General features: G+C 39.7%; 1 protein-coding gene across 1 annotated transcript in view; it reads left to right on the top strand.

Annotated features, from left to right (window-relative positions):
- Positions 1–23,892, top strand: part of RGS5 (regulator of G protein signaling 5) — a 52,057-nt gene extending 28,165 nt beyond the window's left edge. Inside the window, exons 3-5 of the mRNA XM_046682240.1 lie at positions 4,436–4,497; positions 14,801–14,967; positions 18,937–23,892. Of these exons, the coding sequence (XP_046538196.1) occupies positions 4,436–4,497; positions 14,801–14,967; positions 18,937–19,098 (391 nt within the window). The 3' untranslated portion in view covers positions 19,099–23,892. The remainder of the gene's footprint in view (positions 1–4,435; positions 4,498–14,800; positions 14,968–18,936) is intronic.
- Positions 23,893–24,852: the final 960 nt, after the last annotated feature.

The raw sequence follows: 24,852 nt of genomic DNA, 5'->3' as shown, positions 1-24,852 counted from the left end.
AAAAAAAAAATCAAACCATTGAAAAAAATAGGAAAAGGCTGCGTACATCCCTACTTTGAAAAGCCAGTGTGTGTTGCCATTTAGTATTCTTCATTGCTCTTTTTCCCTCTGGACCCTCTTCCATCAGGAAGAAACAAGTACCCTGCTCCACTCTGAAAAAACACTCTCCCAGCTCCTCAGGCCTTCTACTCCCATCCCTTTCTCTTGCTTTCATTGAATAACTCTAGAAATGAAAGGTCACTGCTTCCAGTATCTTCTTTAACTCCTTCTTATCGGGTTTAAACCTTCCAACCTCAGGGAAACTGTCAGCACTAAGGCCTCATCCCTGACTTGTTGGCAGCATTTGACTCTACTCACCAGTTGGCCTCCTTAAAACTCTCTTCCTTAACTCCTAAACTTGTATTCTCCTGTTGTCTTCTCTCTCTCTCTAAGGGCTACTACTTTTTGCCACCCTCTGTATGTGAGCATTCTCTAAGGCTTTGCTGTAGGTCCTCATAATAAACACTAAACATGTTAGTAAACCACATAAATTTAGTTTGTGACAACTCTTATCATGGCTTATAGTGTAATCAATTGCAAAGCTCTCAGGAGCAGATATAGATAATATTATAGTTTATTTTATAATCTAGATGTCCTTTTTCTCCCTATGTCAATAATATATATATGTATGTTGGTTTTTTGTAAGGGAAGATTCGCTCTAAGCTAACATCTATTGCCAATCTTCCTCCTTTTTTCTTCCTTCCCCCCCCCCCCCCCCAAAGCCCCAATACATAGTTGTGTATAGCTGTAAGTTCTTCTGGTTCTGCTGTGTGAGCCGCCACCTCAGCATGGCTACTGACAGATGAGTGGTGTGGTTCAGTGCCTGGGAACCAAACCCGGGCCGCTAAAGCAGAGTGTGCCGAATTTTAAGTGCTAGGCATCAGGGCTGGCTCCCTATGTCAATAATTTTTAACTACATTTTGTTGTTGTTTTTATCACATTATAACTCTAGAATGACCTCCACATATAAGCAGCACCTAACCTGTGCACAGTGAGGAACAAAGTGTTTTCATACATATACTCTGGCCTAAACTGCAGAGTGAGCATTGTTGTGAGGTTTAAAGATGTGTATACAACGTTTGGCCGACAGATAGACATCAAAAATTGGCAGATGTTTTTATCTGTATCCCCATCCATGGTGATCAGGTCACTGTTAGCCATGGGGCAAGGGCTCAATAATGTTCATAGACTTGAGACTGGTCATGAACAGACTGTACTGCAGGAAAGGCAGAGAGAGCAGAGAAGGCACTGTAAGTGCCAATAAATAATCTGAATCCCACTTTCCCTGTTGAGAGCAAGAGTATGTGAGGATTGTTTAAATATGTGCCAGGGACTATGCAGATTAAGAAAAAAATGAGAAAGAAAACCACTGGTGCTTAGAGAGTTTAAAATACTTTCCCATGGTCACAACCAGTAAGTGTCAGAGTTGCCAATAGCTGTAGTAATGGTTCATGGGGCTAAAATTTTTGAATTCTAAAGTTTTGGGTTATTTGTGACTCTCATCAACCCAGGCTAACTCTGGGAAAATTGAACCATTATTAATTTGACAAGCATTTATTGCGGGGTAGATTAATGCTGCAAGGGATGCACACAGGACAGGGTGGTGGGAAAAGTTCTCCATGACTAACAGGCTATACCTTTAGGCAGGGAGAGCATCATTGCCATGTAAGATGTTCAACAATCAAAGGTGGGAAGAGTACAGAGAAGGGTCAGAGCACTTCCAGCCGAAATGGTCACTTCCTGGACCAGGTGGCATTTACATTGGGCATTATAAAGCACAAAATTAATCATCTCCATAAAAGTTTATTTTGCATTTCACTTGAACTGACTTCCTCCCCCTTGCCCCATGCCCACACACAGAGACTCCATGCCCACCCTCTGTAGTCAGCTATGACCCTGCAAACCAGGATACTCACTGGTCATTCAGCTCTGCATCTACCTTGTTTCCAAAGAAGTCAGACTTAATGAGGGCCGGCAAATTCTGAGAAGCAGGACAGGATGAACCTGTGTTACCTCCTAGACTGGCAATCACAACACTGAGCTTCATGCTGTGGGGGTTGCGTCCTGCTTGACTGTGTCCTTGAATCAATGTGGACTAATTTAACCCCCAGCACAGGCTCTGCACATGTCCTTTTCAGGAATTTAATCTAGGCTGTGATGTACTGCTGCTATTGACCGTTAGTCTGGTTCTAAGGAGACCATGTGGGACAAACTGGATCTGGTAACATGCTGAAGTTTGGTGCACCTGCTCATGTCATTTCTTATTCCTTTGTCCCTCTGCACTAACCAGAGGAAAAGGGGCGAGGGAAGGTGATTTCATTGTATGAGAATATTTATAAAATCAGAGAGACTCAGTGAGTGAAGCAGGTCTTCCCCTTGATCTGAGCCAGTTTCTTTTGTCAAATAATTTGGTGTCCTGCTGTTTATGTCAATTATCAATAGAGACTTGGTGTCTATTGCATGCAAAACATTGCACCCACTGTAATGAAGAAATTAAGATGGGTAAAGCCTTTTGCTAAAGATGTAGATATGAAATAATATATACAAAGGAAAAGTTCTGAATATGAGCTAATATAGAAGAGCCAAAAGGAGTTACCAACCCCTAGAAAACAGATCCTTCTCTGTTTAGAAATAAAATGAGGCAGAAAAATATAAGGACATACTTGTAACTTCCTCTTCACGTCATTTCTCCTTCCTCTGCTTCTTTATACTAACCAGACAAAAAGAAGGGGGAGGGGAGGTAGTTCACTTATTAAAAATAAATTTCCAAGGAATTAGTATTTAGTTTTTAATCTATGATACCTATGTTTCCAGCCAGGAAAAAAGAAATCACCTAAGATTATTTCACCAGGTTTCTTACACTAATTTTTGTCATATTTGACCTTCAAATAGTAAAAACATAAAACTTTATGAAAAATCCTATCATTAAGAATTGAAATCTGTACATGTTCTGCAACGAGGCATAGAGAGGTGATGGAATTATTCACAGTACTTTAGCCAAAAACTCTACTGCCATCTTGGACTCCTTACGTAAAAAAGGGAGGCAGAATCCGAGCCTGGATGGCAAAATGAAAAGTAGAAGCAGGGGCCGGCCCCGTGGCCAAGTGGTTAAGTTTGCACACTCCACGTCGGCTGCCCTGGGTTTCAAGGGTTTGGATCCCGGGCGCGGACATGGCACTGCTCATCAGGCCATGCTGAGGTGGCATCCCACATGCCACAACTAGAAGGACCCACAACTAAAAATACACAACTATGTACTGGGGTGCTTTCGGAAGAAAAAGGAAAAATAAAATCTTTAAAAAAAAAAAAAAAGAAGAAGTAGAAGCGGCAATTGTCTATTAAAACCCCAAGATATTAATTTTTAAAAACCAGAAGCAGGAATTATCCTGGATTGTCTGAACAGTAGACAAAACAAGTTCATAGCTAAAGAAATTCCCATTCAGGAAGAACACCTTGATTGGCCTTAATATTCGAATAAATGTCTGGTTAGTCTGTTTTGATTTGACAGTGAAGAACTCACTTGCTAATGCAAGAGTGAGAACAGGGTGAGCCCCAGGACATTTTTCCCCCAGACAACACCAGCCTGACTTGATATAATCCTGCTGTGAGAGAAAAATTAGTGGTTAAAGTGAAATAACTGCAGGGTTTTTACACATATAAATGTTAAAATAAAAACAGCCTAAAGGGAAATTATATGTTGGTTATTACCTACTCCTTTTGAGTCAGTATCTGGAGCATTTGTGCACAACATTCCTATTCATGATGTATTAATCCCTTCTCAGAAAGAATAGATCTTAAAAAAAATATTATCCCATCCTAATTGGGCAGGAAAAATGCACTCAGATTTTTTAAAATGTAGACTCCCTATGATCACATTCCCAACCTAAGATGGCATCATACATAGCATCTTTCAGCAGCTTTGATGTGATGCCCTTGGGATGTGGATGTGGAATCAAATGCCCCTTGCTGATGAAATCAGGTGGCTCAAGTACAGTATTGGTGAGGCAGAGGATGTAAGTTTGATCCCTGCAGTGGGACAACTCATTTCCTACAGTTACATTTGGAAAAAGGACCTCTATTGGAAGTACTGTCATGGGATATACAAGACTATCAAGACATAGCTTCATGACAAATAGACTCTACTTCTAAAAAGGGACAGATCGAATGAAATCCTTCCAAAAGAGATGAAGATGTGTGATATAGATGTATGAAAGCAAACCCAGCTCATCAAACCCAGTTGGTAGAGAGAAACAACTCAAACTCCAACTCCTTTGTCCTGAGTATGAGTCATTGGTTGTATCATTTCTAAGAAAAGCAGGTCCAAGTCGTTGCTGGAATAGGTAGCTATTTCCCTTCTTATGGCCATCAACTTTTTCTTTCTTGATTCTTGATTTAGACCCTCCCTGGATGAGGCCCTGCAGTGGCGTGATTCCCTGGACAAGGTCCTGCAGAACAACTGTAAGTTCACGTTTTCTTTTATAAAGCTCAGGGGAAGGATGGAGACAAAACACGTCTTTGTGATGCCCATGTCCTTCTTCCCCAATGTTGACATTTCTTCGGTTTTTCAAAGTAGTCTCAACAAGGGAAGGTTGCCGAGGAAGTGTGGTTATCCAGCTCATGAGAAGAAGTTCTACTGCACTGTGGGAGAATGTGAAAATAAGGTCTCCTGAGGACTCATGATTGCAGATTGTGTTCCCATCTGTCCTACTTACTAGTGTGAGCCAGAGCAAGTGGCTTGACCTGTGTTCGTCTTAATACATTCATCAGTAAAATAGAGATGCTGCCAGCTTAGCCTCATAATGGCTTGATAAGGATTAGATATAGCTGTGTAAAGATCACTGGACCATGAGGCATGGGTTGGGTAGTATGTCCTAATTCAAATTGCTCTTAACTGCCTTTGTGACTTGACATGGGTTGTGATCTCCCCCAGCCTCGGTTTCCCCTTCTGGCAGCATGCCTTTTATGTCTTCATTCGAGACATAACAAAAGTGCCAGCAAGAACTCCTTTCCAAGCTAATACCAATACAGCTGAACACTACTTGCCTGTCCCCTAATCCAAAATCCTTACTGATTCCCAAGGTCTGCAGTATCGAGTTCAAATTTCCAATATTTAAGATCTTCCATGATAACCATATGGCTGGTCTGCAGTCAAACTGAAGTGTTCTCCCCTCCATATAGGATTTCTACATGTAATCACTTTGGCTGGAATACTTTGTATTCATATCTCTATGTGTTGAAATTCTCCCGCTCCTATAAAAGCAAATCTAAATACTAAATGCCTAGTCTTTCTTGACCATCCAGAATGATTTATCCTCCTTCTGAGCTCCCAGAGCCATCGTCTGCACATCTTTTATGCCACTTAATACTTGCTATATTGTGCTCTGATCATAGTCATCTCTCTCCTATGATAAATTATAAATTCATTGACAGTCAGGACTTAGTCTTTTTGGTCTGGATAATTTCACAACAAGAAGTGCATGGTATGGGGAAAATAAATATTGAATAGTTTATTCCAGAAATATGCCTGGTGGCGCAGCGGTTAAGTGTGTACATTCTGCTTTGGCAGCCCGGGGTTCGCCGGTTTGGTGCGGACGTGGCACCGCTTGTCAAGCCATGCTGTGGTAGGCGTCCTACATGTAAAGTAGAGGAAGATGGGCACGGATGTTAGCTCTGGGCCAGTCTTCCTCAGCAAAAAGAGGAGGATTGGCAGCTGATGTTAGTTCAGGGCTAATCTTCCTTGGGGAAAAAAATAAATGAGTAAAAATATGATTCAGTTTAAGATATCCAATTCATATTTCTCCAACTTCACCACAAGAATGGAATATGAAATTTTGTTAGATACTTTGCAAAAATAAAGATTTAAAAAATATTTCTCACAGGACTATCATGATTAATAGGCACAGAGTAGATAATAAAGAACGTATGTTCAATTGTGTATGAATAGTTTTTATGTTTTTGGTGGGCTAAGCTTGTGCTTACCTGTGATAGAATTAATATCTTACGTCTGGAGGCAGAACACCAAAGCCTCTAATTTGGAACTTTCACAATCTTATACATCTTTGATTCTCTTTTTATTCTTGTGCTAATCAGAGTACCCTGCCCACGAACAAAATGTTCAATAAATGTTTATTTACTTAATGGGTGAATGAATGAATTCATTTTGCCTCTTGGACCCAGAAACTCCATGAGGTCAACTAACAGAAACATATTTAAGTCTATCAATTGACTTATTTATTGTGTTATACAGTGGTTTTGGGGCCAATAGCAACCTGATAGATTACAGTTAAAATTGTAATCCAATCAATCCATTGGAGTCAAATTAATACATTATGAATGCTAAGTAACCCGGGTACAAGTATTTATTGCTATTGTCTAGAAACTTGAGAATTAACAGAACTATTTCCATGTGTTCAAAACCATTAAGGAGAATGATAGATATTTATGTGCTCATATACAATCCTTTTCTGTCACTCTAATCCTTAGGACCATATGTTCAGTTCATATGTTTCAGGCATTTAGGGGACAGAGAGCTATTGGGATAAGAAAAATAGGGGTAGAAGTTAAGCCAGACTTGTGTAAAGATATATAATGTTCACAATATTTAATTTAGTTAATTATATATAATATTTAAAAATTATATATGCATATATATGTGGGTATATAGTATCTGTGTATATGTGTGTGTATATATAATCTTAAGTTCCACATAATCATCCTCTTAAGTAATTAATATTTTTAAGACTTGGGCAATTAATTTCCCCAAGCAATAAATGGAAAAGCACTACTCTAGTCAAAATTCTTCCCTCGAAACGGTATCTATCCATTCAAACTAGCTCGAGTGAAAAAGAGGTTGTCTGGTATGGGTGTAGAGATCTCACAGAAACAGCGGAGAGCCATGTACTGTGGAAGGTATGCCATTAGTAAAGCAAGACAGCCCCTCCCTTTCTCTGTCTCTATTTCTCTAATCTTACTGTCTCTCTTTTCCTCTTTATCTTTTCATTTCTCCTCTCTGTCTCTGCTTCTCTCCGTGTCTCTCCTTCTTGCTCTGTGTCTCTCTCTTGCTGCTTTGTCTCTGCTCTCTGTTTCTCTCTGGCTGTTCCTAGAGATGGATTAGTGGAACAACAGGCATGCCCAAATTATTCTACCCCCAACACCATCAATCTGGAGAAAGGATATTTGACCTATTCCCCCAAACATCAACTATTGCGCATCATGAGAAACTTTAAGCCAAACTTTGGCGACTCAGTTCTTATGAGATGTTCTTATTTGAATCTGCTAAAACTAATGGCCTGTGATCAGAAATATCTAACACGAGCTGTGATTGTTGCAAAACAGGTAATGGAGAAAGATATATTTGAGAAATATATGCATTTAAAACTTCACAGTCCCGTCTCACATGTTTTTTGTTTTGTTTTGTTTAAAGACTGGCACCTGAGCTAACATCTGTTGCCAATCTTTTTTTTTTTCTTCTTCTTCTTCTCCCTAAAGCCCCCCAGCACGTAGTTGTACATTCTAGTTGGAGTCCCTTCTGGTTGTGGCATGTGGGATGCCGCCTCAGCATGGCCTGATGAGAGGCGTCATGTCCACGCCCAGGATCCGAACCAGCGAAACCCCTGGCTGCTGAACTTAACCACTTGGCCACGGGGCCAGCCCCCCCTTCTCACATGTTTGATTTGATAAAGCAAACCGTTTAGCCTTGAGGAATGGCATCTATGTTGATTTTTAAAGAACATTTGGCTATGCTAATGTAGGATATTGACTCTCACAATTGATATAGTTCCTCAAGCCTTCCTTAAATCCACATTTTTCTTAATTTTTCTTGAGAGGAAATGAAATCAGCTGGTACCAAACCTCTAAAAAAAATAAGACAATTAAGCCTCTACTCAATCTTTTCCTTTCTAGCTAACAAGATTCCTCTCACCTTTCCTCATTTTTTAGAATCATTTTAATTATCCGGTGTATTTGACTCTGTTCTGAAAGCATATCAATTTCTTACATGCTTCGTCCAGTTCTATAGATGGCACTGTTTTCATTTAGTAGGTCCTTGGGGCACATAACCACTGTGTTGTTTTTTAAACACAAACAGATTGCACATGGGAATTTAAATAAGACAGAGACATTAAACTCCTCCATGTGACTGTCTTTAAGAGCAGAGAAAGAATGAAACGCAGTCCGGCAGCAGTAAAGTTTTTATGTGGATTTCTTTGCCCTCGGTGCTCCAAAAGGTTAGAATATTTCCTTGAGACACTCTTGAGATTTGGATTCTTCCATGGGGAATAGAATAGCCTGGATCTGGGCTCCTTTTTTTGTTTCTGTCTTTGCATTCTCCTCCTGCTTCTCTCCCTCTTTATTTTATTTTATTGGGGTCATATTGACTTGCAACATTGTGTAAATTTCAGGTGTAGATCACTATATTTCAGTTCCTGTGTAGACTGCATCGTGCTCAACACCAATAGTCCAGTTTTCATCTGTCACCATACGTATGTGCCCCTGTACCCCTTTCACCATCCCCTCACCTCCTTCCCCTCTGGTAACCACTAATCCATTCTCCTTACCCATATGTTTGCTTATCCTCCACATATGAGTGGAATCATATGGTATTTGTCTTTCTCTGTCTGACTTATTTCGCTCAGCATAATACTCTCAAGGTCACTCCATGTTGTTGCCAATGGCACAATTTTGTCTTTTTTTATGGATGAATAGTATTCCATTATATATACATATATATATGTATACCACATCTTTATCCATTCACCAGTCTATGGGCACTTGGGTTGCTTCCACATCTTGGCTATTGTGAATAATGCCGTGATGAACATAGGGGTGCATTTATCTTTTTGAATTGTTGATTTCATGTTCTTTGGATAAACACCTAGTAGTGAGATAGCTGGACCATATGGTATTTCTATTTTTAATTTTTTCAGAAATCTCCATACTGTTTTCCGTGGTGGCTGCACCAGTTTGCATTCCCACTGGCAGTGTATGAGGGTTCCCTTTTCTCCACGTCCTCTCAAACACTTGTTTCTTGTATCTGAAGGGTGTGAAGTGATATCTCATTGTAGTTCTTTGTGTGCGTGAGGAAGATTGTCCCTGAGCTAACATCTGTTGCCAATCTTCCTCTTTTTGCTTGAGGAAGATTGTCCTTGAGCTAACATCTGTGCCAATCTTCCTCTATATTATGTGAGATGTCACCACAGGGTGGCTTGACAAGTGGTGCTAGGTCCACACCCAGGATCCAAACTTGCCCACCCCAGGCCGCCGAAGCAGAGCGTGTGAACTTAACCACTATGCCATCGAGCCAGTCCCTCGTTGTAGTTTTGATTTGCATTTCCCTAATAATTACTGATGTTGAAGATTTTTTCATGTGCCTGTTGGCCATCTGTATATCTCCTTTGGAAAAATGTCTGTTCATATCCTCTGAGCATTTTTTGATCAGGTTGTTTTTGTTACTGTTGTTGAGTTGAGTTGTATGAGTTATTTCTATATTTTGGAAATTAACCCCTTGTCGGTTATTTGATTTGCAAACATTTTCTCCCAGTTGGTGCATTGTCTTTTCGTTTTGTTGATGGTTTCCTTTGCCTTGCAGGAGGTTTTTAGTCTGATGTAATCCCATTTGTTTATTTTTCCTTTTGTTTCCCTTGCCCGAGCAGATATGGTATTCAAAAAGATAGTGCTAAGACTGATGTCAAGGAGCGTACTGCCTATATTTTCTTCTAAGAGTTTTACGGATTCAGGTCTTACATTCAAGTCTTTAATCCATTATGAATTAATTTTTGTGTATGGTGTAAGATAATGGTCTACTGTCATTCTTTTGCATGTGGCCATCCAGTTTTCCCAACACCATTTATTAAAGGGACTTTCCTTTCTCCATTGTATGCTCTTGGCTCCTTTGTCAAAGATTAGCTGTCCATAGATGTATGGGTTTACTTCTGGGCTTTCAGTTCTGTTCTATTGATCTGTGTATCTGTTTTTCTGCCAGAACCATGCTGTTTTGTTTTTTTGTTTGTTTGTTTTGTTTTTTGGTAAGGAAGATTCCCCTTGGGCTAACATCTGTGTGAATCTTCTTTCACTTTGTATGTGGGACGCCTCAACAGCATGGCTGATGAGTGGAGTAGGTCCACACCCAGGATCTGAACCTGTGATCTTGGGCCACTGAAGAGGAGTGCACGGAACGTTAACCACTCGACCACGGGGCTGGCCCCTATGCTGTTTGGTTACTATGGCTTTGTAGTATGTTTTGAAGTCAGGGGTTGTGATACCTCTAGCTTTGTTCTTTTTTCTCAGGATTACTTTGGCTATTGAGGGTCATTTGCCATTCCATATAAATTTTATGATTCTTTGCCCTATTTCCATGAAGAATGTCATTGAGATTCTGATTTGGATTGCATTGAATCTGTAGATTGCTTTAGGAAATATGGACATTTTAACTATGTTTATTCTTCCAATCCATGGGCATGGGATATCTTTCCATTTGTTTATGTCTTCTTCGATTTCTTTCAATACTGTCTTACAGTTTTCAATGTATAGGTCTTTCACCTCCTTGGTTAAATTCATTCCTAGGTATTTCATTCTTTCTCTTGCGATTGTAAATGGGATTGTATTCTTCGATTTCTCTTTCTGTTAGTTTGTTGTTAGTGTATGGAAATGCAGCTGATTTTTTATTCTGATTTTGTACCCTGCAACTTTATTGTATTCACTGATTATTTCTAATAGTTTTTGGTGGATTCTTTAGGGTTCTTTATATACAGAATCACGTCATCCACAAATAGTAATAGTTTTACTCCTTCCTTTCCTATTTGGATCCCTTTTATTTCTTTTTCTTGCCTAATTGCTCTGGCTAAAACTTCCAGTACTATATTTAATAACAGTGGTGAGAGTGAGCATCCCTGTTTTGTCCTGTTCTCAGAAGAATAGCTTTTAGTCTTTCCCCAGTCTTTTTGGTTTTCAATATTCTCCCTTTTCCTTTCCAGCTCATCTTTATCATCATCTTACTCACTGGCAGCCACAAGTTCCTTTAAAGCAATAATTATAATAATAAAAGCAATAGCTCACATTTATTATTTACCATGTGCCAGGCACTGTCCTAAGCACTTTGCATACATTAGTTGATTTAATGATTGCAATAATTTTAGAACTTAGGTACAATAATGATCTCTACTTTTCAGCAAAGGAAACTGAGACACAGAGAGGTTAGGAAACCTGTCCATGAAATAAAATAGTATAACAATAGCAAAATCAGTAAATTAATTTTCCTTTAAAGTTTGTGTTCTTCAGTTCTGTGACTTGGGAGAAAATACTTCCCTAAATGGGTCTTATTTAGTTTAGTGCAAACCTCTATTAAATGTTAGACACAAAGATTTAGACTAGGAGGTGGGATGAGAAAGAGTGGCAAAGATAAGTGAAACTCAACCCTTGAACCCAAACAATTAACAGCCTTCTGGAAAAGATAGCCATATAAGCAAAAACATCCAACAGAAGAACAAAAGTAATCTCTTCTCATGATGATAAAGTGGAGCTAGTGGAGGGTAGTGGTTAAAGACTACCTTGATTAGGAGGCTTAGGAGGCAACATTTGAGTTGGGTTTTGAATGACGATAAAGATTAATTTTAAATTGGGTATGAATAGTAATGATGAAAGCTAGACATTTATTGAGCTATCATTATGTTCAATGCCATGTAAGAGCTTTGCATGAATTATTTAATCCTTACAACTCTATTGACTAGGTTCCATTATTATCTCCATTTAACAGATGAGGTAACTGAGGCTCAGAGAGGTTAGATAACAGGTCCAAGTTACTGCAGTAATGTAGTGTGCCAGGATCCACCAGCAGGCAATCTCAACTCTAGAGCCCATGCTTTGAACCAGTAAGCTATGTAATGGTGCTTCTCAACTATCAAAACATTTCACTATTTTTCCCCTAGGAGAAGAGATTTGTGCTAATCTAGTTTTTGATATTTTTCCTTTATACCAATCTGACTTAGATTTGACTAATACTCCTTTTATTTTCAAAATAGTTTTATAGGTGGATTCGTTTCGTTCTTTGGTAGGGCTGCTACTCTATTTTACATGGATTTCAAAAGTGACAACTGGGGCTGGCCCTGTAGTCTAGTGGTTAAGTTCGGCACATTCCACTTTAGCGACCTGGGTTCGTGGGTTCAGATCCCAGGCGCAGACTTACACCGATTGTCAGCCATGTTGTGTCAGTGACCCACATATAAAGTGGAGGAAGATTAGCACAGATGTTAGCTCAGGGCTAGTCTTCCTCAAGCAAAAAAAAGAGGAAGATTGGGAACAGATGTTAGCTCAGGGCTAACCTTCCTCAGCAAAAAAAAAAAAAGTAATATCACACAACAACACACATTAGGGTCAGTTCTGGAATTATAATGTGGGTCACAACCCAGAGTATTTCCACCAGACCAGAGGATCAGGTGGGTTTCATTTGCTTCCTAGGTAGGGGATGCCTGAAGAGGTGTGTTGAGAGGTGTCCTGAGGCTCTGTGCAGGCTCAGCAGGGAAGTACGTGGTAGTTTATCAGGGATGTGTGCTGGGGGCTCTACTACAGTGTGGAGCGGGCAGGGGAATGGGGTCGGGCAAAGAAGACAGCTGTGTTCTTTGCATTATAGGCACATTTGGCCTGGAGTCTATTTGACTGTGACACAAGAGGACTTCCTCAGGGGTAATGAGAATTCAACAGGAAAGTATCTGAGGAATGGACCAGTAGGAAACCAGAGGTTAAAGAGGAAAAAGTACTTAGAAAGTAGCTTTAGAAGGTCCTAATAAGGGACTCTCCAGAGAGTCCTCAAAAGCCAGATGTGAGAAAGAATAGCTTTAAACATCTCCCAGACCAATAGAGTGTAAAGCCATTTTGTGAGTCTCGGTTTAAAGTCTGTATATTGACAAAAAGCCTTGAAATAATATTGTGGAATTCAATGAGAATGATGAAACCATTACCCAGGAAATGGACTCACTGCGCTGGAAAGTTATTTTCCAACCTCCTTCCCTGGATAGATGGTAAATGTTCACACTGTTGTGGAATCCTGGCATGTGTCCTCAGGTCATAAATAATAGTGTTTGGGCGGACTGGGATTATATCTCTATCTTTTACAAAGATCTGGAATGGTGATTCAGAGTGCCTGATATGTCGTGGGGACTTGGGGCTAATGAGAACAAATTGGTCACAGACTTATTCTGTGAAATTATTATTTCCTCCACAATCTTAGACCCAATTGTGTAGGAGCTCATAAGACTTCACTCCTGCTGTCATTTCCTGGCAGCTAGAAAGTGCCTGGGAATTTTTCCGTTTTGACAGAGACTACTTTTGTTTAAGAAACAATGAAAACTTTAACCACGACAGAGAGAGATCCAGGGCCTGGTTCTCCTTTCAGCATATATGTTGGCTCCTGTGTCACTAAATCATAATAAATAGTGCTGGAAATATGGGCAGGGGGAGAGAGAAAATATCCCTGATTTTATCCAGGTACATGTTATCAAATGGTTTTAAAGTAATTCTTCTAGCTAGGTTTCTAGAAAAAATTGTTTATCATACCTATCATACCTACCATTGTACCCAGATATATTTTTAGGTGTTGATCAATAAAAAATGTTTTTAGGGTAAGAGGAAGGAGAGGGGATTAAAGTACAAATTGTCTTGTTTGGATCCAGAAATCACTGGTGACCTTAATCCAAGTTAATTATCACTAGCCTTTCTGTTTCTTTGGAATTGAATGTGTCTGTAGGGGACTGTGAAGGGCATGAAGACAATAAAAATGTATAGAAGGGAAATTGCCGAAATGACAACAATATATCTCTGGTTTAAACATCACACGCATTTTGTGCATGTTGTATGAAATCCATGTGTTAGGCAAGGACTAATGAATGAAAATTTAGACTCTCTAAAAAGGAGTAAGGACAAATATTCAAGAGAAAGGGAAATAGATTGAAATTAGGTCAAAGGAAATGAATTCAGAACGTGAATATGTTTCCTAAACAGAACTAATGGATTGTAGAAATGTCTCCTGATAGGGGGCAAGTTAGAGGAAAACTGGACCCTGACGTACTGGTGACAGTCAGTCCTGTCTTCTCCCCTGGGAGGCAAAGTGACATGCTGGGAATTACTGAGGATTGGCCAATAATTGTGATACAGGCTGTGGAAAACTAGAATTCTTCTCTCTCTCTGCTTCCTTTAGAAGTCTACTTTCTTCAGATACTAAATAGACATGGATTCTCTCTCTATAGATACATACTTGTGAGAATTTTGGCTTTAAAAGTATGTATATATTCAGCTTTAAAAAGGAGGAAAAAATTGATGATATACAATGATTTTTCCTTTATTCCTCTTTTTCAATGTGTTTTTTCTCATTGGTAATTGATAGGTATCCAGAATGGCATTAGTGTTCATAGTATTCTTTGATGCCACATACAGGTAAACCTTCATCACTCAGATATGGACTGCCTGGAATTGAATCCCAGTTCTGCCACCTGCCAGCTGGTTAGCTAAGGAAATTCCTTGACCCTCTGACCACATTTGTAAAATAGGATATCGACAGCACCTGCTTCTTAGGGTTGTCATAGGAGTAAATAAGTTAACCTTCAAAAAGTTCTTTTATATGTGACAGAAATATATAGTAAATAAGCTTAGCCTATACAGCAGGATATACTATTAGATAGATAGAGAGAGAGAGAGAGAGAGAGAGAGAGAGAGAGAGAGAGATAAAACACACAAATAAATAAATTTATCTTCTCACTGACCTTTTTCCTGCTAGATGGACTTGCCAGCTTCAAAAGTTTCCTGAAATCAGAATTCAGTGAGGAAAACCTTGAGTTCTGGATTGCCTGTGAGGATTACAAGAAGATCAAGTCCCCTGACAAGATGGCTGAGAAGGCAAAGAAAATTTACGAAGAATTCATCCAAACGGAGGCTCCTAAAGAGGTTGGTCCTGATGGGGAGGTGGGTGAGTGTGGGCAGTGAGAGTCAGCTCAGCGACTTCCCAGGAAGGATTTACATCTGTGGTACAGCCTGCAGCCAAAGGCTCCTCCGATTTGGGAGGGGGCCATCTTTCTAAGCACCCACTGAGTGCCAAGGCAGGACAGTGTGGCCAAGTAGATGTGAACCTGAATCCTGTGGACACCACTTTCCAGCAGTATGGCTCTCACTTCAGGAGCATGTCATCTCACGTGGGAACCATACTAGTTGTATGGTCTTGGATGAGTTATTGAGTCTCTCTGAACTTAGTTTCTTTCTCTGTGAAAATGGGGATAATGAAGACTATTTTGCAAGGTCGTTGTGAGGATGGAATTAAACAGTGGATGTGAAAAAATACATCTCAGTGTCTGAACTAATTAATGCCTAATGAATATTCCTATCACTTATCTTTTCTCTCTCCCCCTCCCCTTCCCTTTCTTTTCTTGAGAACTGTCTTTTTTTTCCCTCTATTCCTCTCCATCCTTTTGTTTCCCTCAAGTCTTTTATTTACATTCTAGTTGCGACAACAGCATATCTACTCATGAAATTCAAATTATTATAAGATAACAGAGCTAGAGATGTCAGAAGACAATATACCATTAATTGACTGCTAAAGACAAGATGTGTGTTGATTTCAAAGAAGCTTTGGGTCAGTTTATCTGTCCTTTGCTTTTTATGAAACTGAATTGATTGCCTTTTTTGTGGAATCGAGGATTCCACAGGCCTTGGGAAGACCTGTTCATCATGTTTTGATCAGGTCACCCTAATTTCATATTGTACCCCTTAATCCAATTTGGATATTAAATATTTCATCAAGATTTGGAGTCAAGTACAGAGGTGATCTGAGCAAGCCCTGTAGGTAGGCATTAATCTACTAAGATGATTTGAAAGGGAAAAATCCCCAATATCCCTTTCTTTCACAGGTGCTCTAGACTCTTGGAGTTCCACCATTTGAAATTTATTCCTTTGGTTATGAATTACTCATTGCTGAACTTTTTTAAAGGGTAAATATGTTTGAGTGGATGGACAAATTATTTACTTTAATACCAACAGGTGAGCTCCATCCATGACACAGGAGGTGGAGGTCAGGAGCTTGACAGCGTAGAATACCGTGGGTCAAGGTGGAGAAAGTGAAAGACTCCTAGAAGGAAACTGAGATTAGTCTTGCTGTGGAAATTAACTTGAGGATGCTCTCCAGATCTCTTGTTCTTCTCAGCCTCCCACCCCATGCACATATGTTAGCTTTCCCTACTTCTGATGACTTTTGTGCTGGGCTATCCTTCATCTGTTAGCATGGAATCTCTATTTACGATGTTATCAAGGAGATTAAGTTAGTGTTAAATTTGTCATACATTTCCCAACTTGAGCTGGATTCCCCAATTCCAACCTCCCTTCCTAACAACTTTATTCTTCTTCACAGAATTGTAGGATTTGTTGAAATATCTGTAAACAGATATTTCATCCAGACTATCGCTAGTTGCTTTGAGCTTTAGGAAAACATTGTTCTCAAGGTTCTTTATTAAAACATTAATGCTTATCATGAAAATATGAGACATTAAAAATGGAGTTTCAGGGGCCAGCCTGGTGATGCAGCAGTTAAGTTCGCACATTCGGCTTCTTGGCAGCCTGGGGTTCGCCGGTTTGGATCCCAGGTGCGGACACGGCAACGCTTGGCAAAAGCCATGCTGTGGTAGGCGTCCCACGTACAAAATAGAGGAAGATAGGCATGGATGTTAGCTCAGGGCCAGTCTTCCTCAGCAAAAAGAGGAAGATTGGCAGTAGTTTGCTCAGGGCTAATCTTCCTAAAAAAAAAAATGGGGTTTCAAAATAAATAAAACCCTGGGTGAGTTACTAGAACAAACAAATGGTGGCCCCCAATTATAAGGACCTATGGACTCTATTAAAATAATCTTGGCCTCCATTCTCTGAGCTGGGCATCAGAGAAGATGTAAATGCTGCTCCTGGCACATAATAAGCACTCAGTAAATATTTGTGAGGTGATGGATGCAGACATCCCAACTCCAGACCTTCCTAGATTTGTGACTTTGGGCAAGTCTCTAACTAACGCTCTCTAATCCTCGGTTCCTTTAACTGTAAGCATCTCACATGTATGTGTCTGTACCTCGAGTATGTTTAATAAATTGTAGCTATTATTACTTTAAAAATTCCCCAAATCTTGTATTTTAACCTAAAAGTTTACTATTTTATTTCGATGAGTAGCTGATTGACCTATATGAAAATTTACCCAGGCAAACAGTAATCTAAATTTTCCTTCTCTGAATATTCACCTCAGCTCTCTAACATCAGGAACTGACAGAGAGATATAGTCATAAGAATCGGAACTAAGATTTAAAGAAAGAGAAACAGCCATATATAGTTGAATAAGTAGATAATTGGTACATTGCAAATTGTCATTTGACCATATTTGAAATTAATGAAATAATATTTTCCTGGCTCAGGATACAAATGAATGTGTATCAGAATGATTCATTGGAGGAGCCTTATGCAGATAAAAATAATAAGCTAAATAGCTATTATTAGCAGGTGGATACGTGTGTTAGAGAGTTTTTGGGGGTTTTTTTTTTTTGAGTAAGATTAGCCCTGAGCTAACATCTGCTGCCAATCTTCCTCTTTTTGCTGAGGAAGACTGGCCCTGAGCTAACATCTGTGCCCATCTTCCTCTACTTTATATGTGGGACGCCTACCACAGGATGGCTTGCCAAGCAGTGCCATGTCCGCTTCCGGGATCCGAACTGGCAAACCCCAAGGCCACCAAAGCGGACCGTGCAAACTTAACCGCTGTGCCACCGGGCTGGCCCCTGTTAGAGAGTTTTAAATGCACCACTTCTTTAAAGAAATGGGGTTAGGAGATAGTTTCATAATTTTTACAAATTCAACCTTTTTGAGTAAGACTCCCTGCCTCGCTTGGTACACATTTAGTATCAGAGAAGAAAGAAGCGTTGCTTTTGGGTGGCGGGAAGAACAATAGACTGAGAACAGAGAAGTATACATTATGGCCTCAACTCTGTCCCTCACTAGCTGCTTGTGGGCATGTAGCGTGACCCCTTCCGGCCTCGGGGTCTTCACATAGAAAGGCTGGCCTTGGACTACATCACCTCTGAGGCTGCTCCCGGTGCTGACTGCATGTCTCCTACCATGCCTGTGTAAAGCACGTCAGCCCCTCTCACCTATGCAGAATCTCACTATAGGCTCAACTCACTTCATCCTGGACCTTCACACACAGCCCACTCCTCTCTGTTCTGGCCTGGTCTCCCCTGTCATACCTCTGTCTCTGACTCTGGCCTACAGCCACTCCATAATTCTCTGAGCCCAAATAGCTTTCCTCAGTATCAAGGATCTCTAGCAGCCCAGGAGAAACCTGAAACATTTTCTAATGTTCTGGTTCAGAACCTTTGGCTGATTTGGATTCTGTTTCTTTCTCTTTTACACTCAGATGGCTTAAGAGTCATTAAAGCGTACAACGCGATGTACGATGATTCCTCTCAAATCATACTCAGGCAAGCCCATGCAGGCTGTACGCTGCCCAACTCCAGGGAACCATTCCCATGGCCCCTAAGGCAAATGGTGTCCCCAGGAGTTGTGCAGTGTAGCAGCACTGGCCTCAGGACAGGAAGCTATGACGCCTTCCAACACTGCAGTCTCCTGGTTAAAAGTCACATTGCTGGGCTTTTGAATCTTCTCTCTACCACTTATGAGCTGGGGCAAATCACTTAACATTTCTGCTTAATCTGAGTCATGCATTTATTGGAACACCAGTTACCTTACCTCATTGCCTATAAAATAGAAATGGTATTTCTCGCTTTTATGACTCTCTTCCCCTAGTGTGTTTTGTGATGAGAAATTCCACTTGCCTTCCCAACTCTCATCAAATCCTGCAACCTGGGCTGACTCATGACCCTGTTTCCTGGCCCACAGGTGAATATTGATCACTTCACGAAGGACATCACAATGAAGAACCTGGTGGAACCTTCCCCGAGCAGCTTTGATGTGGCTCAGAAAAGAATCCATGCCCTGATGGAAAAGGATTCACTGCCTCGCTTTGTGCGCTCTGAGTTTTATCAAGAGTTAATCAAGTAGCAATTTAGTCTGGCTATGAGAATCACCTTGTGAGTTATTCTTCCATAATAACCCTGCACTTTCCAGCAACCTACATGTCTTCCCATAGCAGCTTTGCTCAAAGATAACCGAAACGGGAAAATCCTAGGGAGTGTTGCTTATTCTTTTGGCCCACGTTGTTTTCGATGTTTATTGTCTGAATGCCTTCCTTTCCCAGTTTCTTCTTCCTGCCCCATTCTCAGTTAAGCTCTACCCAGTGTGTGGTTGTGAAATGCAATCAGAATCACGGAAAAATTCTGCCGAAGTCAGGGAAGTATAAGATAAGAATATGAAGTCATTGAACCTGAGTCCACTTGGTTTAGGTAACGGATCGCCGTCTAAATTGGTCTGAAAAAGAATATGGATGTGGAAAGACCAATTTTAAGTGAGACTTATTGATCTCGTTTGTTGTTTTAATTCTGATCCAGAAGGATCACGCCTCTAACTATTTCTGAGCTTGGTTAGTAAAAGGTGGTAAGAATTTTATGAAGCCACTATTTGATTTTTTCAGCAAATACCTTATTTAAAATATTGATCTTCCCCTTAGAGCATCTTTGTGTTAGGTGGAAATTATAAACAAGAGATACAACCATGAACATGATGTGTTTATACAAAATCAATCTGAACACAATCCATATTGATTTTTTCCTTATACCTCCCTCATATCTTCTCCATAAAGTTACCAAATTCTTTATTAAATCAATGACCTAAGATTGACAATGAACTATTTTCTAAATGTATCTATGCCTCTAGTATATAGGCCCAAAGTTTCAATTTTCAGATTATTTTAAATGCTTGTAAGTATAAAATTCCAAAATTTTTAACACCAGTCATGTAAAATAAAATGGTTGCTGTCCATTGCAGTGGTCTCTCACCTCAACATCAAGAGGTCTGTACACTGAAATGGGAAAATTCTGTCAAGCCTAAAATGGTTAATTACCTTATCATGTCATCTCTTTGTTTAGTAAATGATGATTTACCTTCAAAATACCAAATTATCTTGGAAAAACTAATTTGACTACATGTAGAGGCCTTCTCAGTGAGACAGGGTTTTAAAGTACCCTGCATTTTGCAAAATAACATGACCTTTTATCTACCCCCCATCTTCCCTCCCTATTTTGTTCCCTGTGTTAATGAATTCTACTTACCATCAAAGTGCGCATGTGGGCCCTAACATGCCTCACACACAGCTAGCTGATAGGCCATGGTATTTTTAGTAGGTTTAAACTTCGAATTCTGTATTTCATTTTTGTAAGTCTTGCTAGAACTTTTTTCTTATCATAATCTAGTAATAAAGAGAACCAAACTAAATGATGTATGAGGGTAACCGGGACGAGGATACTGAGTTAATTAAAAAAAGGAGAAGGTATTTTTTAAAGGATTAATAAAATTCTGAAATGTTTAAGTAGAAGGTTACATTGTTTAGTCTTGTATTTCCTCCTTTTGTTTCTCTTTTTCATTCACACACTCCTAGTTCCACATGTTTGTAACCCATTTATTCAGTTATTTCCTCAGAATACTGAAAGTGAAGCAACGATATTACTGTATTCTTCGCGTAAGCACTGACTGTGTTTGTTGGGTGTTCCCTATTTTTGTTATTTCAAATTAATAACATGCCCTTCCTGAATTCTTGCCACTTCACATTCTGAAAATGGGTTGGAGTGACTGGGTCTACTGCCAACACTTCCTAGCGCGGTTTGAGTTCATCCATATTTGTCAATATTGCTCACTTCAAAGAAACTCCGTCATGAGGTAGTCAGCAGCTAGGCCAGATCAACACTGTGATCATGAAGAAGTTTTCACCATGTCCATTTGCGTAAGAGTGACAAGCAACACAGATCAAAAATTCCTGGTACCACCTTCCTCAACATCTCTCTATGCTGCCTCAATCAGTATAAAATTGCCAGTTCTTTACTTTCTAACGCAGGTAGAAAATTTAAGAATGCAAGAATCTAGGTGAGTTATTTTTTTCTTGAATGCCAAAGCATTCTTAAGAAGAATTTTGATGTAATTAAAAATTCAAATTATATTCATATTATTTGAAATAGACAAATGTTTGAAAATTCCCAAAGAATTCACTAGATATTTCAGAACTCATTCAGATGGTTGATGTGACAAAGATTCAGATTGACTATACTCACAAATTGACTGCTCACTCACCCTGTGTAAGCGGGTAGGCTTGTCAGTGGAAGATAAGAAGGGGCTTCACCTTTTCATAAACTGGACCCAGGAAGTAGCGGGCAAGAAAAGTACCCCAAGGGCAGTGCTGCAAAGGCCTGAATGCCTTCCAGTAAAATGGTAACATGTAATATGTATATGTATGTATGGTTCTAAATTTAAAGCAATACACACATACATTAGAGACTCCTCTAACATATAAAGTAATAAAATTAAAAGGAATACAAATATCACAGCCCAAAATGAGAAAGCAAACATATCAAAGTTACCCCAGAAAATTTCTCTGAGTGATTTTGAAAGTGTTTTTAAACTGAGAAAAGGAAAAAAAAAAAAAAAACCAATTGTGTTACTAGAAGTTTCCATGGTAACAGAAAGAAAATACATTTTTTAATTCTCGGAAATTAGAAAAACCAGGATGATCTTTCCAGGAAAAACTGTGTAACATCTATTTTTCAGTCCCTCTGCCTCCTCCTCTTCTTCCCCACTTTCCCTTGAGTAAATCGCCTGGGATAGTAGGAAACAATGCAAGAGCCCTGTGGCGTTTGCATTTTCCTCCCCCGTGAAAATGTAACTACAGTTGTAAGTGGATCTGGGACGTAGAGAGGTGGTGGAACCAAATTGCGGTCAATGGGAATGGAGTATATGCTTCTTATTCTTGAGAGAAACCTAAGATTAGGCCAGGTGATGGCCCATAACCGAAGTTTTTCTCCCTGGGTTTGATATGGTTTGGGGTTGGCGTCAGATTAGGATCTAAACTGGACTGGAAAACAGAGACAGACAATCGACTCTAGAGTAAATTAGGAGACTGTGTTCCATGCTCATCTGCTAAAGCAGTGCTTGTTCATGGGAACAACCCCTACACACGTGTGCACATGCACACACACACACATTTTCTTTTTCCCAGAACTGGGAGAAATTTTTTATTTTTGTCCTCTACAAAGCCATGGATTTTGCTTGCTTGATGTGTTCTTTATATACACTCCGTTTCAATAGGATGGAGTTATTAATTATTTCCAAAAGAATAATAGATATCCAGAAGCTTCAATAAAAACTTGACCATTAGCAAATCAACTGATAAACTAATCAGCATTTCCTGCCAGGGTTTTGTCAAATCATCTGTCCCATCGCAAATTTGATAATTTGAGAATCACTTAGAAGCCTGTTTATATTTCAGGAAAATGATTTTTTACCCCTGAAATCATTTCCTCTAGCTGGCCATTTTCCCTGTCTCCTGGAAACTTAGCAGGTTTGGGAGAGAAAGGGTCGTGGGAAGAAAGGAGAAGGGGAGTGGTAAAGGAGTAAGTGGCCAGCCCTATGAAGTGAATCTATTCTCTGGGAAACATTTCAGAGCAGCTCCACTTGATTGAAATCAAATTGCTTCTTGCTGTCTCCAGCAAGATTTGCAGGAAGGTATTTCTTGACTCACAGGCAGCTAAGATCGAAACTTCATTTTAACATCCTAGAGAGTCTTGATTAGATAAAAGGGCAAACAGCGAGGATATACCTTCCTCATTTGGCTCGCATGTGGCAGAAATCAGAGCACAGAGAATTCAGTTTCTAACATCCAAGTGTCCAAACCCAAGGGCCAGGCAACTCTATGCAGGTTCTGGACGTGAGATCTTGATGAATCTCGGTCTATCCTGACTGAATTGTTATTAGACCTCTCTGGTTTTCTAGTCTCTCCATTCTATCAGGCAGTATGTATTTAAAACTTGCTGGGGACAAGGCTTTCTAGTTAACAAGTTAGCAATTGCCACTTGAGTTAAACATACTTTCTCCCAAACAGGTTATGTGGCAGACCAGAGCAATAGATATCTAAAGAAAGGCTTTCCCCAGCATCGGCTAACCATCCTGAATCACAAAAGATCAACTCTTCCAACTGAAGAGACATATATAGTAGCTTTGAATGGAAACTCATAGCAGAAAGTGAACGGCAAAAAAAATCTTTGAATATTATCCTCACCTCGCAGTTTAATAATCATCATCTTAGTTTTTAGTAGAGAAGCTACAAATCAAACTCTGAACACTCATATCTAGTTTAATAAGCCTCTTGCAACTTACTTGTTTTCTAACCTGAGATATTTTCCCTCCCCACCTCACCCCACGTCTCTCTTCCTCTTCTCCCTCTTCAACAGGAAACATTTAAAGTAGTTGAGTCTAACCACAAATATGTAATATGAATACATCAAAAGCATTTAGCTTCCTATCTAGGAAAATGTATAGGCGAAGGCATAGACAAAACAATGGGAAATGCTGAGACATTTACCAGTGGAGAGAAGTAACCTGGAGAAACTTTGGCAAAAGTTCTTTTTGTGTGAGACAGTGTCAGGATTTGGGGGAACTAAAATTTTTTTAGATGCTGCAACTCACAATTCATCTTCAGGAGACTCAGCCCAGAGAAAGGAGCAGAAATGAAAGATTTGGAAATCCACTTGTCAGCATTTATCCCAAGTTTTTCATTTATGAACAATTGTGTTTATCTTCTGATTTTGTATCCAATATGTTGTGTACTATGTGACTCATACTTCTCGATAAATAAAGCACTAACTATGTATCTGTAACCACGATCACATATATTATATTAAATATATACCTATATGACAGCCTCATATGAGTCCTTCTTGACTCCTGAACATTCTTTATATGAAACTCTTCCTTAAGATCAGCTTATTTGTTCATTATGCTCCTTAAACCCAGTGAACCCTTGATCAATGGGGACAATTCCTATCCTAATAAGCATCAACTGTAATAACAGCTTGACATGCAAAACTCAGAAAGTGCCCCATTTTCATACACTCTGTTGATCACTTTCCCTTGGATTCAGGCGGCAACAGCTTATTGACCCAGCTGTCCACTGTTAGAACCAACTGAGCGGATTATATCATTTGGATTCTGCAATATCTAGTGAGTATAGTCATCCCCTGCTCCTCCCCCACTGGGGAAAGATCTGAAATCCAGGTGCTGCTGCAAGCAATCCAAGTCTATGACCTTGGATTTGGTGCTCAGATGGTTTAGGTAATGGGCTAAGATCATACAACTAGTGGGATTGGGAGTGGGCAAAAGGGAAAGCTTGTGTGCAGAAAGAAGCATAAACAGGAGCGTATTTACAGGGAAAAACAATGATGAGAATCCATATGACCAGAGAGATAGAGGAAGGAAGGTGAAAAGAGAGAGAGAGAGAGAGAGTGGGAGGGAGAGATTGAGAGATTGAGGAGAGTATCTGTCTTGGTTTCCAACGGCGTCTTAGTTCTCATTCCCAGTTCCCATAAGGCCTAGCTATATTTAAAGTAGATGCAATACCCCTGAGTCATTTCAATATCACCTATTCTATTTATTTTAATTATTTTGGATGAGTTTCAGAGAGTTCGTACCAAGAAGTATTATTAAAGCAAAGATCAGTGACACTTTCGTCTCCACCACAAAAAAGAAGTGATATTCTCAAGGTCACTATGTGAATCGGTGGCAGAACAGAGGTTAGAGGTCAGATTGACCACCTCTTAGACATCTGTGTGTTCCACCAGACCGAAGGAACCACATGTGATCCCTCAAAACATTAGG

This window comes from Equus quagga, chromosome 13 (genome assembly GCF_021613505.1).
Source record: "Equus quagga isolate Etosha38 chromosome 13, UCLA_HA_Equagga_1.0, whole genome shotgun sequence".
Lineage (NCBI taxonomy): Eukaryota > Metazoa > Chordata > Mammalia > Perissodactyla > Equidae > Equus > Equus quagga.
This window is presented reverse-complemented; position numbering and strand designations above follow the sequence as displayed.